The sequence below is a fragment of the Cupressus sempervirens genome, chromosome 3 (genome assembly GCF_028749045.1).
Source record: "Cupressus sempervirens isolate cs-2001-9-10 chromosome 3, ASM2874904v1, whole genome shotgun sequence".
Taxonomy (NCBI): Eukaryota; Viridiplantae; Streptophyta; class Pinopsida; order Cupressales; family Cupressaceae; genus Cupressus; species Cupressus sempervirens.
The window spans coordinates 13,096,345-13,115,364 of record NC_143120.1 but is presented as its reverse complement, the minus strand read 5'-3'; the positions used below and the strand labels follow the sequence as shown (position 1 = coordinate 13,115,364).

Sequence of the window (19,020 nt, the reverse complement as noted above, 5' to 3'; positions counted from 1 at the left end):
TTTGAACAAGTGCAGTTTAAAAGTTTAAAATCTGTCATCTCACGGATATACGAATAATAAAGGACTCGTTCACTTAACACAGGTGACGTACTCTTATGTATCCAAAATGTTTTATCTGTCACCCTTTTTTGGACAATCAAGCAAAAGAAATAATATCTTGATAAGAAAGGAGATAATTTCTATAGCAAGTTAAATTGTGATATTATCTTCAACTTTCTGAGCATCACCTAGATCCAATGAGTGCCAAGTGTTCCATTTATTCTCATGAGAGATGGATTCATGTTGAATCACTACTCATGAAACATGGGTCAATGAGTTTGATTCAAAAATCACAGAGTTAAATTCTGATAGCAATATCACAAAATAATATAATATCAGAAAATAATATATTTTTAAAATGGTTAATCTGATTTGCTAATGCTATAAGAGCAAAATTGGAGGGTGATTTTAGTGAAAGAAATGGGAAAGGAAGAATCAGGAATATGCAAGGGGAAGAGCAGGATTGTGATAGTGGAAGGCACTGGTTACATGGGCAGGAGGTTTGTGAGGGTAACCCTGAGGCTTGGTCATCCCACTTACGTCCTGTTAAAAAATGGTTACATGGGCAGGAGGTTTGCGAGGGCAAGCCTGAGGCTTGGTCATCCCACTTATGTTCTGTTAAAAAATGGTTACATAGGCAGGAGGTTTGCGAGGGCAAGCCTGGGGCTTGGTCATCCCACTTATGTTTTGTTAAAAAATTGTTCTTGCAATCAAATGGGTCATGGAACATGATCCAAAATATTGATGGAAAATATGTCAGTGAAATCAAATGGGTTATAGAATATGGTGGGAAAGATTCATGGAATTTATTTTCATAAAATCAAATAATGGAACATGATTTGAACGATTAATAAGAAAAAGGTTCATAAAATCATATGGGTCAAGGAACATGATCTAAAACATTAATGAAAAAAATGTTTGCAAAAATTAGAAGGGTCATATATTATAGTCACAAAGATTCATGTCAATTGTTTATGAAATAAAAATGGATCATAAGTTTAATGCTTTAAGGTTCTTTTTTATCAAGGATTTTGAGAATTTCGGGTGTTTTAACTATGAATAGTAATTTGATGAACTTTTATGTATGGCAAAACAAGGGTCTTTTGATGATAAAGAGAGCCTTGTGGCCACTGTGAAGCAAGTAAATGTTGTGATATGTGCAATCGTTGGAAATCACATCCGCAGCCATGTAATCCTTGAAAAGATGAAGCTAGTGGAAGCCATTAAAGAAACTGACAACATCAAGGTCTCTTTTTATACCTACTTCACACTATTTATTTCTTCCACAGACTAGAAAATGATATGAGAAGCCCAAAAGAAGTCAATACTCGTGCACTAAGTTGCAGTTTTCTTTCAATAATTTGGCACTAACATAAACAATCAAGGTATAACAAATTTGTGGGTATGTTACTTTAATACAGATTATAATGATCTTTTATACACCCTATTCCTATAGAAGAATGTGTATGTAATAATAAAATCTAGTAATCATTATTTATTTAGCCTTTGTATACCAGACAAAATTCCTTTGTTTTTTTTCTCTTCCAATTTTCTAGAGATCTCTCACTTAAAAATTCTAAAAGACTCAAACACAATGCATCTTAGATCTCTATATACTGAAGCTAAGTATACTTTCAATTTTTTGAACCACTAGAATCAATAGAATTGTTTATATGTGTTCTAACTTATATATATTTCCTATCAACCAACACCTAACTATAATTTGTGTTTTAGCTTTATTTTTGTATAGAGATATCTTCCATTTGAATTTGGAATAGACTCGGACAAAATGATGGATGCAATGGAGCGAGGAAATGTGACGTTCATCGACAAGAGGGAGGTAAGAAGAGCAGTTGAAGCAACAGGGATTCCTTACACGTACGTCTCTGCAAATTGCTTTGCAAGTTACTTTTTTGGAAGTCTTGGTTGTCTAACTCCACCCTCCTACAGAGTTTTCCTCTATGGTGATGGCAATGCAAAATGTATCTTCAATTTTTTATGAAGTTAATAATTAAAATTTTTTTTTTTTATTATCAATGTTTTGGATTGGACCACCTTTAAAAATCTAAATTTTAAAAAAAGTAAGTCAACTTTTATTATTTAATACTTTTAGTCTACTAATCAAGCCTTAGTGTATGATGTTTAAGTCGCCTGTTCCGACCGCCTATTCCCTTCATGATTTATTTATATCTTTTGAACTAACCTACTCCACCTCTCGGTTGTAGCCATTTGGGTGGATGAAGATGACATTGCAACTTATACGATAAATTCTATTGTGGATCCTCACATTGTCAACAAGATTGTTTACATTCGCCCTCCAACTAATATTTTGTCACATAGAATTGATTGAATTGTGCGAGAAAAAATCTGGTAATGTCTTGAAGAAGATACCCCTATCAAGAGATGAATTCTTGAATCTCATGAAAGGTAAATAAAGGCTCATAGTAAAATAGTCAAATATTCAAAAAGATTTGAAAATGTGTTAAGAATGAAAGTTCTAATTTTTTAAACTTCTTTTGAAAATGATTGATTTCTTGATCAAATTTTACAATAAAAGAGTAGATTTCTTTTTTTTTGAAAATATGCCCCTTGGGTCTTTGGGACTAGTTGATCTTATGATTTTTATTTTGAAATTCTTTTTATATATCTCATTTCATCCCATTTTTAGTGCCAATCATTAACTCTTGTTACATGTCAAAATGATGATAGGTAGGCTAGAACTTAACGAAGCAAATTGGCATGACACATTTCTATCACATATTCTACGATGGATGCCTCTACAATTTTGAGATAGTAAAGGAGGAATGAGAGGCTAGCCATCTATACCCAAATGTTAAATGTAGTGCCTTCCCTCGTTTACATCTTTTCTGGACATATTGTCGCTATTATTATCAAACTATGATGGACTAGTTTTATGTTGATGGATTAGTGGTATTGTTTTGACACTATCAGACATTATGTTATGGATTCAGAGGTTATGTGATGAGATCATTTAGACTTTACGTTTCATGCATACATGATGATCATTATATTTTTTTCAGATATTATTGATGATTAGTTGATGGTTATTATCTTATGTGTTTTATTATGGATACTTACCCCATACTTGCATGTGTATGGCGTGCATGTTTTCTTATTGTATGGTGTTTCTGATGTGGTTAAGGAAGGGAGTCGTAGTCACCTGCTTAGTCAGGATCTACACGATGCACCACTTCCTGCCATTGTCTGTTTAGCTTAGCATTATATATATTGTATGTACATGCATGATTTTTCTGCAGGTTGCAGGTACCGGGTATCGACTTCCCTGAATTGCGAGGATGAGCGTACCCTATTATACTATCTCAATGAGAAGAGAAGGGAGATAAATTCTCAAGTCCAAATCCCAAACCTTTAAGCCAATTGTCCTAGTGAGGTAGGACAAGTATCTGGATATTTTACCCACCGAATGTGTCGGATGACATGATTCGTGATTTTTAACCCTTAGACTGATTTTGTGTGAATTGCTCTACGATGGGTTTTCATATTTTATCTTGGAGGTCTATGGTGAATTTTCTATTAATTAAGTCTTAATAAATAGATTTAATTAATAAATTAATTATTCGAGAAAAATTAATATAAAATATCATAATCCTTGATATTTTGATTATAATTAATTAAATGAGAATTAATTGGGGAAAAAGAATTTAATAAAAGAGAATTAGAAATTAAAATTAATAATAATAATAAGTAATAAATAAATAATAATAATAAAAGTTATAAAAATTAAAATGGAAGTTATAAATATTTAAATAGAAATTATATAAAAAGTGAATTGGAGTTATAAGCTTGCATGAGAGTTAACACACTTTTCTATTTCTCAAGTGTCAACAACACAGGGGTTAGTGCATCAATTAAGCACATGGTGTCTACAACCCTATGGCTCATCTTGAAGGTTGGAAAAGACCCATGCTTAGTTGGTGACACCTTCTAGCTATTTCTAGAAGCATTCTAAATGTTTCCTGAAAGCTCTTTATATTCAGGCATTCTTAGAAGCTTAGACACAGCGGTTGGAGTGCAAATTGGAGCATTGGAGGACTCGAGAACTCTGAAGAAGGGAGGAGCTTGCTCTGCAGGTTTCTGAGGAAGAATGATTTAGCATCAGAATCCGGGTAGATTCTTGTGATTTTACTTATGCTATTTTCGCATCATGCATTCCCTGTCTTCTTCGTGTCTTCCATATGTCTTTTGAAGAATTTCATAATTTATTGTGCATTCTCAATATGGGTAGATTAATTTATTTGAAAATTTTATATGCATAGATCTAAAAAGAACACGGGGCTAGGGTTGAGATTCATAGTCAAACCCATTAGATTAATTAATGGAAATTTTGGGAGATCAAAGGTTTATGGAGGAATTCTGAAAATTGAAATTTGAATTGATATATTGTCAAATTGCTTATATATATATATATATATATATATATATATATATATATATATATATATATATGCTCATATACTGTGATATTTTTAATTCTGCATATATTTGTATATACATACATACATACATACATACATACATACATACATATATATATATATATATATATGCTCATATACTGTGATATTTTTAATTCTGCATATATTTGTATATACATACATACATACATACATACATATATATATGTATGTATGTATATATAATATATATTTGTTAAAATTGGATAACATACCCGTGGGCGAAAACGTTTTAAATCAAATCACAAATGGAAATCGCGTTAGCGATTTTAAAAAAAAAAAAATAAAAAAATTAAAAAAAAAAAAAAAAATATATATATATATATATATAAACATTTTATACATTGAGTCGGGGGCGGGGGATGAGACCCGTGCCCCCACTGCGGTCGTAGTGTATCGCCGTTACAGGTACTGCGACGGTAGTGGTACGCAGTACCACTGACGTCGCAGGCCCTGCGACCGCAGGGTCTTGCGTATCGACAGATGTGTTATATGAATATGTGTTTTATTAAGAACGTTGCCATATTCGATTTTTAATTGTTATTAAATTTTTTTGCATTAATCGAATTTTTTAATTCAATTTTTTTTAATGGTAAAATAATTTATATATTTATATGTATATATTTTAATATAAATAAATAAATAAATATATATATATATATATATATATATATATATATATATATGTATATAATATGTAAATATGATTATTTGTTTTATAATTGTAAAATTGATAATTGATTTATATCAAAGGCTCATGATTTAAATTAATTTTTTTATTAAGTATATTAAATATTGATTGTTAGATTGGTGGGGGACATTTGGATTAAAATTATAATTAAAGAATGGATTTGTATTCATTCAAAACGTATAAATGTTCCTTCAAATTCTTTCTCTAAACTTGGAAACGTAAACCGAGATTTTTGCATGTAAATTCAAATTGTAAATTTAGCAAAACCAAAACATGTGTTTGCATTGTGTATTCTTTATGTTATTGTTTTGGGTTTTGGGTTGACTAGTGTTGACCAGTTATAGGACGTCTACCAGAGGCTTGGGAGTTATGTGATTATGATGTCATGATGATGTTTAATCTCGACCTTTATAAACCCAACCATGGTTATGTGATGGAATGCTCCATGTATTGAATGTGATTATTGATTGTTATAGTTGAGATTCTTATGTATGAGACACTTGACTTAACCATTATTTTGGTCATCGATCAGTTATCCTTAGTTATTTTCTAGTCGCCATGATGGGACTGTAATGTGGATTTATTCTTGATGATGTCATGATGTGACATGTTTGACTCAACCATTTTTGGAGTCTTCGATCAGTTTGATTGAGATATATTTTGGTTATTGAGAACCATTGGATACTTTGATTATCAGTGATACCTCAGTTGCCAATAGAGAGCTGTTGTGATCATGATTTTCTATGGATGTTTGCTCATGGAGATTTGATGCTTTTATGCATATTTGATGATTTTATTATGGATTATCTTTTGTGATTTTTAAATTTATGATTCCATGAGCATTAGGGTAGGATATCTGCATGTAGTGATGGGAAGTGGCTTGCAATGGGGGCCGGGGCCCTAAGAGGCTGCTAGGGTAACTCATTGTAAGTTGGATTAATAAGTGATAACATACACACCTAATACTAACTGAATGAACCTAAAAAGATAAGTGTTTTGTTCTCGCCCATGCTTTGAGTGCTTGTACAGGCTAGGATGGGAGTAGTGAGAATGCATGGTTGCGACCTTACATTCCGTAGTATGCCTCGTCAGTATGAGAGGATACTAGTGGCCACATGATATAAGTATGGACCCGTGGAGTTTAGCTAACTGCCAGGGTAACTTGTACGTGATAATTGTGATGACACTTTCCCGCTTGCATAGTGGGTTCCTACATGTCATTGTGTGCCTCTGGGATTAGATGTCGATTTTGAGTTTAGAACCTTTGAGTTAGTATACTTTTAGGATTCCTGGACTTATAGAGATTTATGCTATGTGTTTTGTTAGCCCGTTTGGGACTTGAGATTATCTCCTCAACAAGGTGGGAGTGGACCACTTAGGTACCACACGGTCGGGTGGTAGTGTATTTTCCACTCTTATCATTTTGAGATTCATTGAGACATCGTGGCTGATGTGTCCTTCATGATGGTGGATATGTATCCTTTTCATTGATGATTAGCATATGTTAGATGATGATATCTTATGCTTTTAGTTGCATGCTAGATTACTTTCTACATATGATGTTGTATATATTAGGAGTGACATTCCTATTATGTTAGTACCGATGATCTCTTTGGTAATTTGGAATGTTACGCACGGAGGGATGGCTAGGATCCACGATGGTCTAATGATGCTATTAACGGTTGGGAGGAACCGTGCACTTAGTTTATTATGTTTGATTTGTATGATGGATGTATATGTCTTCTATGATGATGTATCATGTATATCATGTGATTATCTTTACTTTGATGTATCATGGATCAGAATGGGATGATGTACCTTATTTTATGTATGTATATTCTTTTGAGCTTGTCATACCCTGTGACATGTACAGTGGATGATTGAGTATTTGAAATGTAATGTATAAACATTGGACTTATCATTGTTATTTCATGTGGATGTTGTACTAGATGGATTCACGTATGTTAGATGTTTCTAGATGTAATCCAACATTAAAGGATCTTAAAGAATGTAATCTGATTATATATGTTATGTTTACTTTCAAATGGACATTACTATTGCTTCCGTTATTGTGCATAAGTTATACGTGGTATTTACTTTCATGGAAAAAAAAAAAAAATGCTACTAAACTTAGTGAAAATTCTAGGTTAATTCTTTGGATCCCTTGGCGGGGCATTACATTAAATATGTCATACTGGACGCCTATTTTGACTGCTATCTATTATAACAACCTAACTCATCTCATTTCTTAATTGATGTGGACATCGTGGCTACTACATGTCCTCTTTTGGTTTTTGGTTCTTGGTGAAGAGAAATAATAAGTATTAATAATGTGGGGTTTGAGGTGATCAATTTCATTTTACGAAATTGCTATTGGCATTAGTTTTCATTAGTTTTTAAGGAAAATTCAGATACCTATGTTCCATGAGAAGTGGTTTACAAGAATGTATCTATCATGAAAATAAAATGTACACTTAGCACTCATTGCATCTAGGTGAAATATTGAATCCTTCCACAAGATCACCACATCTAAATACTACTCCAGCTCAAATACATTAAACCAATTATTAATAATAACGAGTCAACCTATCTTACCACAACACCATTGATATTGATGATGTAAGTTAAAAGTCTTGTAAAGAGTATTATTTTAAACTATTTAAAATGTAATTATGAGACTCTTAATGACAAAGGCTAGTGACACTTTGTTTCTTAATAATGAAATGCCAACAAAATGTTAGTTTAGGGGTTACAAATTAGAATTAAACCATGTGAGGTTTGATCTAACGTAACACACTCGTTAAAAAAGGACATGGCTAAGGTCAACACAAAATGCACCATTGATCAAATGATGTAGATACGCACTGATACCACTGATGAAGGACCACTCTGATACCACTTGATGAAGGTACGCTCTGATACCACTGATGAAGGGAAACACCACCCTTACCAACTCATAACCAAGAATGCAACAATATGAAGACAAAGAGAGATAAAATGCTTCCCAAATTTTTTTATTAAGCTTGAAAAATCCTTAGCAATTACAATAACCTTTCTGCAAGATCTCTCAAGATCCAATCCAAGCCCAAGCTAGTCCAGATCCACACTCTGGTAGAAAAGGTCTCCAAGATCTCAACTTGTGCTCGCAAGCCACCAAGCAACCTCCTTGTTTCTAAACCGCAACCACTAGCTCTTCTCCAACCTTATCCAAGATCCAAGTGTAAATTGCCTCACATTCGGCGCTCTGTCTACACACTCACAACTCTACTACAATCCTGCTGTAAACTGCCTCACATTCAGCGCTCTGTCCATAGACTCAGGAAAACTCACTCTTCACTTTCTCCTTCTCTTTCACACCTTGAAGCCTTCCAAGCTTTCCAAGCTTCACCTTCCACAACTTTCACCTTTCCAAGCTTCACCTTCCACAACTTCTACTTCCCAAGCTACTCCTTCTCGAGCTTCCACTTCTCAAGCTTCTCCTTCTTGAGCTTCTACTTCTCGAGCTTGATTAGAAATGCTCATATGCCTTGCTTAAATAGGCACTTACCACCCCATGCATGACTTATCCACAACCTTCTAGAATTTCCTCCTACACAATATCCACAACCTTCTACAACTTCCATAACCTTCTAGAATTACAACTAAGCACCACCATGTGGCCCAATTAGAAAATTACATTTCCTTTATGGATCACAACAAATATTAAATGCAAGATTTAAGAAACTTTCCACAAGCTTCTAAGATGCCACCTACACACCTTGATTAATGGAATGACAACTAATTTCTTATTTTTTAATTTTATGCCACCTGTGCACCTCGAAAATAGAAATTCCTCCTTTTTTTCTTTTTCTCCTTTTTACCTTTTTATTTATTTATTTATTTCCTCTAATTTTCGTCACTTTCTCTCTCCTCGACAATTTTTTTTTCCAATAATTTTCCCATGCAAGATGCTCCTGCATCATCAAAATTCAAAAACTCAAAAACACAACGGATTTTGTAGAGATTTTCAAAATTTGTTCTTCATGATTTGCATATGTTGTGGTTGAAAACAACAAAAAAATTGAGAAAAAATCATTGTATTTTCATGAATCTAGGAAAAAGAAGAAGACTATTTTTGGTCACTGGTGCATTCTGTTTGGAGCTTAGCCAACACCATTAAATAAGACCCATGGATGATGAAGATGCATTACCATGTAGGTTCTTTCATTACCAAAGGCAAACTAATGTGACACACTCGTTACTAACAAGTGTGTTAAACCCAATTTGTGTGCTAAAAGCATATGCTACCTTTAGTTTTGCAGTCTCGCATATGTCACTATTAGTTTTGGGGTCTAAGATCTCTAATGCTATCATTTATGTACCATGATGACTAAAAATAAATAGAGCATTGACCAAAGCCATTATTATACGATCTAATAAATATATATTGCATAATAACAAATAAATAAACTCATTTCTAATATGGTTAATGGTATATATATGTGCTTTTTTAAGCACATATAGATTTTTATTGATATGTGGTGTGGATTGTCTGTTTCATATAGTTAATGCACTAATCTATCACATTGCATTAAGTGATCTATCACATGAAGAAATAATTTTAGGTACTCGCTAATCTTCAGAGAGAATGTTCTAAAAGATAGGTTATTTTTTGGAAAAATCAATAAATGTCCAAAACAAAGATTTTTTCCCAATTTTTTTTTTATAGATTTAAACATGGAATGCATATATCATGTACTTGGATGTTATGAAAAATCTTACACCATATATTATTTAAAAAAATTTCCAAAACAAAATAAATGTTTCTCTATGACTATAAATTATTAAATTTAATTCAACTAGTTGGTAAAATATTTTACAAAGATGACTTTTTAAACTATAAATAAATAAATAAATTTGAAAATGATATGAACAATTTGATACTTACTATTTTACATGATTAATTTGTTAGAATCAAACTTATTATTCTTTTCAATTATTTTAAAATATTTTTATAGTAGATTATCATTAAATTTCTTAATTTAGTTTCTTTATTCTTATTTTTGTATGTACAAAAAATAGTTTTAAACAATTACTTAATAATTTATTGTTGTATCGTCAGAAAATGGAAGCACTTCCATCTAGGACTAGTTTAGCCCTTCGAACAAGTGGTCTATGGTCATGTCAAGCGCCTTGAGTGGGTATTTGATTGGATCTAGCTTTTTTCCCCTGTTCTGCTTCTCTCTCCCCTATTTCCAACCCTTTTCTGGTAGCCTGTTTTGAAGATCTGAGATATTTGACCTTCTGGGTCAAGGTCGACCTTGACTTTGATCTATGTCAAGGATGACCTTGATGTTGACCTAGGTTAGATTTTACCTCGACCTTGACCCTAGGTCCAAATTTCAAGTTTCGGGACATCAGGCTTCAAAAAGTTTCATTTCTCACTTCCATGTCGATTGTTTTGGATTTCAGAATGGTAAACTCTAAAATTGTATTTAATTTAGGTCCATTTCTAGGGGTTAAGGCTTAATTGGAATTTAATTCTCCTATGTTAGCCTCTCTATAAGTTTGTGTCCTAGATAAGTATAAAAGGAAGTCTTTCCCTCTCATTTTAACATCCATTTTTCTATGATCAAGCATCCACCTTCCATTGAATTCGAGCATAAGTGCAATCAAATGATCAAGCAAGCAAGGAGAAGGAAAGCATTCAAGTATCCAAGCATTCAAATTCATCAAGGAGATCCATTGAAGATTCTAACATCCACATTCATTCAAGCCTCTTTCTCTTCCAAGATCCATTCAAGATTGGTGTTGAAGATCTAATGAAATTGATTTGAGACATCCTACATTCAATTCTACATTTATTTGGAGCATCCATACTAGTGGATTGAAGGATTCAAATCATCCACAAGGATTTCAACATAAGCAAGGTGAATAGTTCCATTTACTTTAAAAAAAAATTATATTACAATTTCAGTTCCATTTTTAAAGGTTAATTCCAAACAGTGGTTTGACCAAGGCAAACCCATCATCCAACAACAAAACCCTTTTTCTTGTAGGAGTAGGTGTGAGACAGTGGATATCAGTGCAGATTTGAGTACCCTTTTTGGCAAAATTTTAGGATCCGCAATAGTGCAAGTCAAGGTAAAAAATAAAGGAGTAAGATCTTACCCTAGCTTTGGGTTAAGGTTGATTTTTTTCATAAAGACAAAATGTTTTTGGGTTTTCTCCGTTTCTACATTTCTAGTCCAGATTTGGTTGCAGAATTTTTTGAAACTATATACAGACATCAGAAAACAACATTTTCCAGATTCACTCTACTTTAAGGTTAGTATTTGTTTTCAATTCAATTAAGATTTCAATACATACTTTTCATAACAAGATATAAGGTTTTCTTCTATATTCATATTCTCCATAGATTGATTCTTTTGTGCATTAGCCTTTTTGGTTAATCAATTTGGATCTCTCCTTTGAAAATTTAGATTTAGAGGTAGATCTTATATCTCTTTCATCCCTTTCTACATTTATATGAACAATCCTTGTTCATCTTATAATTGTTTCAGATAAACTTATTTTCTTTTAGTAAAAGTGATGAACTATAAAATTTTATTATTAACTTTACTTAAATTTATTACTATATAATCTTAAAAAATTGTAACTTTTTAAAAAATATAGAATTATAATAAATATTTATTAATAATAAATTTAATTATAAATAATTCTTCATAAAATAAAATTAAAAATGATATAAAATAAAATATTAGAAACATTATTAAATTATAAAAAAAAAATTTTACTTTTAAATTCATAACAAAATTTACCAAATTAATATGTAAATTTATATTTTAATGTATTTAAAAAATCCTTATAAAACTGTAACTTCTTATAAACAATTACATAAATTATTAATACAACTTCAAATTGAAATAAGAAATTGTTAGCAATACAATTTGGTTTTAAAAAGTTCAAAGTCAACCCACGAACATTGTAGGAAATAATTGCCTACACAAGCATGGGAAATAGTATGACGAGAAATAGCTGGCAAATGGTACTGTACTGACTGGCATGACAAGCAATAGCTGAGAGGCATGACAGAACATTGACTGATAATAAAGAATGATAACATGCCATGGCATGCGGCACGGTGCCCTAACATTTGACCGGCGATATTCCAGGCAACCAGCCCAATCACAATATGGAATCGACATATTCCAACGCCAACGAAAACATTTTGAACAAGTGCAGTTTAAGATATACGAAGGAAAAAGGATTCCTTCACCTAATACGAGGTGACGATCAAGCGAAAGAAATAATATCTTTTTAAAATGGTTAATCTGGTGAGCTAATGCTATAAGAGCATGGAATGAAATGGTGAAGAACAGGACTTTTGAACAGAAAAAATTTGGGGGGTGATTTTAGTGAAAGAGATGGAAAGGGAAGAATCAGGAAAATGTGAGGGGAAGAGCAGGATTTTGATAGTGGGAGGCACTGGTTACATGGGCAGGAGGTTTGTGAGGGCAAGCCTGAGCCTTGGCCATCCCACTTATGTCCTCTTTCGCCCTTTTGCTGGCCTAGATATTGAGAAGCTCCAGATGTTGTTTTCTTTCAGAAATGCCGGTGCCCATCTTGTCAAGGTCAGTATTATCTGTTATATTTCATTAATGTTTTGGATCACATTCTATAATCTATTATTAAGACGAAGAAAAAAGTTAGCATGAAGATGGTTCATTGAGCATGTTGGAAAAGAATGATAGAAAAAATGTTCATGTGAGATTCAGAAAGATTGGTCACAAATATGTCTTAGAAATCAAGAGAGTCATGCATCATGATTAATGGGTAACAATATTCTATTAAAAAAATTGTTCCTGCAATCAAATGGGTCATAGAACATGATCCATACTGGAAAATATGTCAATGAAATCAAACGGGTTATAGAATATGGTGGAAAAGATTCATGGAAATTTAGATAATGATCTTAAAGATTGATAAGAAAAAGGTTCATATAAAATCAGATGGGTCAAGGGACATGATCCAAAACATTAATGAAAAAAACGTTTGTAAAAATTAGAAGGGTCATATAGTATAGTCACAAAGATTGATGTAAATTGTTTATGAAATAAAAATATACCATAGGATTCATGCTTTAAGGTTCTTTTTTATTAAGGATTTTGAGAACTTCAGGTGTTTTAACTAAGAATAGTAATTTGATGAACTTTAATGTATGGCAAAACAGGGGTCTTTTGATGATAAAGAGAGCCTTGTGGCGGCTGTGAAGCAAGTAGATGTTGTGATATGTGCGATTGCTGGAAATCACATCCGCAGCCATGCAATCCCTGAACAGATGAAGCTAGTGGAAGCCATTAAAGAAGCCGGCAACATTAAGGTCTCTTTTTGTACCTACTTTACACTATTTCTTTCTTTCACTAAAACTAGAAAATGCTACGAGAAACCCAAAATAAATCAATACTTGTACACTAAGTTGCAGTTTTCTTTCAATTATTTGGCACTAACAGAAACAATCAAGGTATAAAAAATTTGTGGGTTTATTATTTTAATACAAATTATAATGATCTTTCATATACCTTGTTGCTATAGAAGAATGTCTACTTAATAATAAAGTCTAGTAATCATTATTTATTCAGCCTTTGTATACCAAACACAATTCCTCTATTTTTTTTTTCTCTTTCAATTTTCTAGACATCTCTCATTTGAAAATGTGAAAAGACTCAAACAAAATGCATCTCAGATCTCTATATAATAAAGCTAAACATACTTTAGTTTTTTAACCACTAGAATCAATAGAATTGTTTATATGCGTTCTAATTTATATATATATTTTCCCTATCAACAACACCTAATTATAAATTGTGTTTTATTTTAATTTTTGTATAGAGATATCTTCCATCTGAATTTGGAATAGACCCGGACAAAATGATGGATGCAATGGAGCCCGGAAATGTGACATTCATCGACAAGAGGGAGGTGAGAAGAGCAGTTGAAGCAGCAGGGATTCCTTACACATACGTCTCTGCAAATGGCTTTGCTGGTTACTTTGTTGGAAATCTTGCCCAACTATGTCGTTTAACTCCACCCTCTGATAGACTTTTCCTCTATGGTGATGGAAATGCAAAAGGTATCTTTAATTTTTATGAAGTTAATATATTTTTAAAAAAGATTCTTATTACCAATGTTTTGGATTGGACCACATTTAAAAATCTAAATTTTAAAAAATAAGTCAATTTTGATTATTTAATACTTTAAGTTTACGAATCAAGTCTTAAGTAAGTCAACTTTGATTATTTAATACTTTTAGTTTACGAATCAAGTCTTAGTGTATGATGTTTAAGTTGTATGTTCCCTTCATGATTTATATTTATATTTTTTGAATTAACCTACTCCGCCTCACAATTGTAGCCATTTTTGTGGACGAAGATGATGTTGCAACTTACACAATAAATTCTGCAGTGGATCCTCGCACTACCAACAAGACTGTTTACATTCGCCCTCCAGCTAATATTCTATCACAGAGAGAGTTGATTGAATTATGGGAGAAAAAGTCTGGTAATGTCTTGGAGAAGATATCCCTATCAAGAGATGACTTCTTGAATCTTATGAAAGGTAAATAAAGGTTCACACTAAAATAGCCAAATATTCAATGAGATTTAAAAATGTGTTAGGAATGAAAGTTCTAATTTTTTTTAACTTCTTTTGAAAATGATTAGTTTCATGATTAAAATTTACAATAAAAGAGTCAGTTTCCTTTTTTAGAAAATATGCCCCTTGGATCTTTTGGACTAGTTTATCTTATGACTGCTATATATATATATATATTTCATTTCATCCCATTTTCAGTGCCAATCATTAACTCTTGTTACATGTCGAAATGATGATATGTAGGCCAGAATTTAGCAGAGCAGATTGGCATGACACATTTCTACCACATATTCTATGATGGATGCCTCTACAATTTTGAGATAGGAGAGGAGGGAAGAGAGGCTAGCCAACTATATCCAGATATCAAATATGTCACAGTGGATGCCTATCTTGACCGCTATCTATTATAACAACCTAACTCATCTCATTTCTTAAGTGATGTGGACATCATGGCTATTACATGTCCTTTTTTGTTTTTTGGTTCTTGGTGAAGATAAACAATAAGTATTAATAATGTGGGGTTTGAAATAATTAAATTCATTTTACGAAATTGTTATTACCTTTAGTTTTTTAGGCAAATTCACATATCCATGTTCTATGAGTAGTGGTTTACAAGAATGTATCTATTATGAAAATAAATTGTACACTTAGCACTCATTGCATCTAAGTGATGTTTTCATAGGTGAAATATTGAAACCTTTCATAAGATCACCCCATCTAAATATTACTCAAGTTCAATTACACTAAACAAATTATTAATAATAATGAGTCAACCTATCTTACTAGTACAACACCATTGATATTGATGATATAAGTTAAAAGTCTTGTAAACATTAGTATTTTAAACTCATTACAATGTAATTATGAGATTCTTAAAGATTAAAGCAAATGCTAGTGACACTCTGTTTCTTAATAATGAAATGCCAACAAAATGTTAGTTTAGGGATGACAAATGAAATTTGGCCCATATGTATAATAGTCTAATATAACACACTCATTAAAAAAGGACATAGTTAAGCTTAAGACAAAATGCATCATTGATCAAAATTCAGAAACTCAAAAACACAATGGATTTTGCTAAAATTTTCAGAATTTATTCTTCATGATTTGCATATTTTTGGTTGAAAACAACAAAAAAATTGAGAAAAAAACATTGTATTTGCATGAAAGTAGAAAAAAATAGTTTGACTATTTTTGGTCTTTGGTAAATTTTGTTTGGAGCTTAGCCAACACCATTAAAAAAATCCACGTGTGATGAAGAGACATTGCCATGTAGGTTCTTTTATTACCAAAGGATAACTAATGTGACACACTCGTTACTAGCAAGTGTGTTAACCACAATTTATGTTATGAAAGCATATGTTACCTTTAGCTTTGCAGTCTAAGATATCTAATGCTAGCGTATATCACTATTAGTTTTGGGGTCTAAGATCTCTAATGCTATCATTTATGTACCATGATGACTAAAAAAAATAGAGCATTGATCAAAGACATTATTACACAATCTGATAATTATATATTGTATTATAACAAATAAATAAACTCATTTCTAATATGGTTAATGATATATATATATATATATATATATATATATATATATATATATATATATATATATATATATATATATATATATATATATATATATATATATATATATATATATATGATTGTTTTTTAAAGCGCATATAGAGTTTTTATTGATATGTGGTGTGGGTTATCTATTTCATATAGTTAATGCAAACAATTTTTATTATTTATATATTTTATTCACTTTATAATTATTTTGTATAAAATTATACGTTTGTTAAAAATGTGTAGTATTTAAATATATAGAATATATACTTAACCAATATTGGTATTGAAAGGAGGAGCAATGATTTCTTCAATAGTAATTAAATTCTAAATAGTATATTATATAATATTAAATCAAAATTATAACAAGCATATCTATTATGACAACTATTTTTAATGTGTTAGTAAAAAGATTTGTCACTTTGAAAACTATGTAGATTGGCCCAAAAGATTGAATTTGGCAAACTATTCCCAGCAATTGTACATGCCCTTGATATGCAACCTTCCTCTGCATTTAGAGAGGCACCTCTCTTATATGATTTTTCAAACTTGTATAAAATTGAAAATAATTAAAAGAAATCCATTGAAAATGAATATTAAAATGAGTTCAATGCTTGCATGAATTATCTTGAGTGACTGATAGGGATAATTAATGCATGCGCTTAAAAGCTAGTGTCAACATCAAATTTAATTCAATCATCTATGAGACTTAGTATTATACTATAAAAATACACACTACCACAAGAATCAAAGCTTTGTCAATTCAAATTTATAGAAAAGTGTCCAAAATGTGTTTCTTTTCATATTCTCATATCAAGAATACACAAAAAAATTCTAATTAAAAAGACAAGATTTCTTATTACTTTCCAAAAATTGTCTTGCAACATAATCCCCACATAAGTGTTCTCTAATTCACTAAAATCCAAGAAGTCCCTTTTACATGTGTTGTTCATGAATTTATAATCTATTCTAGCATAACCAACTTTTCAAGTTCATAACCACTCAAAAGTTAGAGTTTGGAAAGTTCATGGGAATAATTTATATAACTAATTCAAACTTTTATAAACTCCAACTTTTGAAGCCTAACCATAACTAAGAAAAACTTAGGAATTTGACCAAACCAAAAATTAGTCCTAAAGTTGACCCTCTATAAAAATGTTCAAACAAAACTTAGAGACAAATTTATCTTTTTCCTAGTTTAATCAAGTACTTCATTAGTATCTCATACATTTTCTCTTTCATTTGGAGGTGTTGTGTGTAACTGATATGAACTTTCCTTGTATGCTATGAAGCATTTGATCAGCTGTGGTAAGGTTTAGTTCTTGATGATGACCAGACTCTGGATTTTCAACTTGTATATATCATGGCTTTTCCTAACCCTACCTAACTCTTGAGTGTAACCTAGTAAGAATTGAAAGCAAGAGTGTAATGCCACTGAAAGGGTACTCAACCTTACCATTAGATCTTCATTTTAACAATGTTTGATTTTCAGCTCTATGCTTCCTAGAATGGAAGGTATATCTAGATCTTGAGTATGTTCACTGATAGAATTGCCCTCCATAATTGTCGTACATTACCTGAGGCCTTTATTCTTAATTATTTGCAAGTATCCATGAGATTTTCTCCTTGTCCTATTTGTTGATCCATTCTTGTACACTTCCACTCAATATATTCCAACCATATGTAAACATGTTCCTTTTCTACACTTGTGATCTTGATTTAAGAGATTTCATTACTTTTATTTCTATCAAATTGCTACCAATTACTTTCAAGAACAACTATTTCTTCTAAAAGCCTCTAGTTCTTTTTGAATATTTTTCTCTATGTGGTTTTCTTTAGCATACATAACTTTCACTCCTTCAAACAAGCTCGAGGCTCATTCTTTGATGTGGATGATCCACACATGCACCATTTTACCATTTGTTTGATGCTTTTGTATATTTTTAATAACTCCATCAAATACCTTTTTGGGATCAATCAAATTATCTTTGTAGAAGAACTAAGATCTAGAAATGAACCACCTACCATAGATCCAATGCATGAAAATAGAGCTCAGACTTGATGCTTGAGATGATCCATTGTCTATTTATACCTTTTTACTATTCAATTAGCACAGAAAATGGCACTTGGAAATTATGCAACTCACTTTCACGGCTGGTTCGACCTCAATCTACTTGATTTATGCTAAAATCATATGTTGGACTAATCGCCAACGTTCCCCTTCGAGATTCATGACATGGCTTAACTGCCTCTTGTGTTCTATAAGTCTAGTGGTTGTATCAGGCATTGACAGATTGATCTTTTGGTGCAACGACAACTCTAGCTTGTAACAAGTGGTATCAAAGCTTGGTCATAGGTTTGAATATCCTCGGGTAACACTAAGGGGTGGATTGTTGGACTAACTACCAATGTTCCCCTTCGAGATTCGTGACATGGCTTAACCAGCTCCTACGTACTATAAGTCTAGTGGTTGTATCAGGCATTGACAGGTCAATCTTTTGGTGCAATGACAACTCTATCTTGTAACATCATATTCATCTTCCTCATCTACATTCTTCTCGATGACAAGTTGTGCAATCTCAACGA

The 19,020-nt window shown here is 31.8% G+C and overlaps 1 protein-coding gene and 1 pseudogene across 2 annotated transcripts; both read left to right on the top strand.

Annotated features, from left to right (window-relative positions):
• Window positions 1-459: 459 nt before the first annotated feature.
• On the top strand, window positions 460-7,453 carry LOC149564493 (bifunctional pinoresinol-lariciresinol reductase 2-like; annotated as a pseudogene).
• Window positions 7,454-12,457: 5,004 nt separating this feature from the next.
• Window positions 12,458-15,409, top strand: LOC149564492 (bifunctional pinoresinol-lariciresinol reductase 2-like). 2 transcript variants are annotated; one of them, XM_089818032.1, is made up of 5 exons: window positions 12,458-12,839; window positions 13,439-13,588; window positions 14,098-14,338; window positions 14,671-14,823; window positions 15,103-15,409. In XM_089818032.1, the coding sequence occupies exons 1-5, from the start codon at window positions 12,633-12,635 to the stop codon at window positions 15,267-15,269; spliced, it is 918 nt and encodes a 305-aa protein (XP_089674158.1). In that variant the 5' UTR covers window positions 12,458-12,632; the 3' UTR covers window positions 15,270-15,409. The 2 variants fall into 2 exon arrangements, with proteins under 2 accessions (XP_089674158.1, XP_089674157.1); XM_089818031.1 differs by having other exon boundaries at window positions 12,460-12,839; window positions 14,620-14,823.
• The last annotated feature ends 3,611 nt before the right edge of the window (window positions 15,410-19,020 follow it).